The sequence below is a fragment of the Penaeus monodon genome, chromosome 23, assembly GCF_015228065.2.
Source record: "Penaeus monodon isolate SGIC_2016 chromosome 23, NSTDA_Pmon_1, whole genome shotgun sequence".
Classification (NCBI taxonomy): Eukaryota; Metazoa; Arthropoda; class Malacostraca; order Decapoda; family Penaeidae; genus Penaeus; species Penaeus monodon.
This window is the reverse complement of record NC_051408.1, coordinates 7,586,765-7,588,076: the sequence shown is the minus strand read 5'-3', so window position 1 is coordinate 7,588,076 and position 1,312 is coordinate 7,586,765. Positions and strand designations below refer to the sequence as shown.

General features: G+C 64.3%; 2 protein-coding genes across 3 annotated transcripts in view; both read right to left on the bottom strand.

The window, feature by feature from the left end:
• LOC119587773 (serine hydrolase-like protein) overlaps positions 1 to 1,312 on the bottom strand; it is a gene marked incomplete at its 3' end in the record, with an annotated part of 9,683 nt that overhangs the window by 3,463 nt on the left and 4,908 nt on the right.
• The window catches only part of LOC119587772 (probable serine hydrolase), a 7,693-nt gene continuing 6,496 nt past the window's right edge, over positions 116 to 1,312 (bottom strand). The window contains exon 2 of one of the 2 annotated variants that reach the window (XM_037936460.1): positions 116 to 1,220. In XM_037936460.1, the coding sequence (XP_037792388.1) occupies positions 263 to 1,210 (948 nt within the window). In that variant the 5' untranslated portion in view covers positions 1,211 to 1,220 and the 3' untranslated portion in view covers positions 116 to 262. The remainder of the gene's footprint in view (positions 1,221 to 1,312) is intronic. The other variant, XM_037936461.1, reaches the window with a different exon arrangement.

The window sequence follows — 1,312 nt, the reverse complement described above, 5'->3', positions numbered from 1 at the left end:
CACGTGTGTTGTGTTAATGTCTATTTTACAATACTTTTATTTCAGTGAGAGTAACACAGGCATTACACTTAAATTCCCCAGACCTTTTACGGAATAATGATAATCAAACCTCATATTACCTATCAATACCCTTTAATAAAAGTATAGTTAAGCCAACAGTTACAATCAGTGTGATACTAATGTAAAAAATGTAACCTATACATAACACGACCCTTGGTGCCATACCCGGTCAGGCATCCGCTGCACGGGCCGCCCGGGCGCGTCACAGCCTGGCCCTGGCGGCGCGCCCTCTGCGCCCCCGAAGCTGGCCCAGGAAGCGCACGACGGCGGGCGCCACGCGCTCCGGGTGCGTGAGGTGCACGTGGTGCGCGCCCTCCACCACCTCGCGCGAGAACCACGCCGCGTTCGCGCTGTACGCCTCCAACACGCGGGCGTAGAAGCGCTCGGGCATGACGCACACGCCCCTGGTGGCCACCACCGCCAGGACGGGGCACTTGATGGTGGCGATGGCCTCGATCCAGTTGCGGCCGCCGAAGACGGTGAGGAAGGTGGCGCGCGCCTTCGGGTCGTGGCCCCACACGTAGCCGCCCTCCACGCGGCGCGCAGAGCGGGGCAGCAGCGTCTGCGCGGCCTCGCGGTCCACGTTGACCTCGTCGTCGTTGCCGATGATCCTGGCGGCCACGAGGCGGTCGATGGCCTCCGCCTCCGAGTACACGGTGCCGGCGCCAGGCTCGAACTGCTCGTACTTGAACAGGTCGAAGGCGTAGGTGCGCCAGCGGTCGACGGGCTCCTGCAGGTGGAACGGCCGCAGGAAGTCCACGTTGACCACGCCCTCCACGAACTCGGGGAACAGAGCCGTGAAGTAGTTGACCACGGCGGCGCCCATGCTGTGGCCCATCACCACGAACCGGGTCCAGCCCAGCCCCGTCACGGCCGCCCGCAGGTTGAAGGCGTATGTGAAGGGGTTGTAGTGCGTGCCGAGGGGCAGGTGGTCCGACAGGCCGTGCCCGGGCAGGTCGAGGGCCAGCACCTCCACGCCCGCCGGCAGAAGGGGCACCAGCGCGTCGAACGAGTTGGCATTGTCCAGCCACCCGTGGACGCCCACCACCCTCAGCGTGGGCGTTTCTCCCCCGCCCACCGTGCAGATCTTGCCTCGCAGCGTCCCCCAGCCCACGTCCACGCTCACGGGGCGCCAGGACACCTCCGCCATCCTCGCCGGCCTGCAAAAGGGCTCAAGTCAAACCTGCTTCTCCTCGACCCCGACACAGCGCGCGCTCAAGTCCTCCATGAAGACGGGACACGAACCGACGCC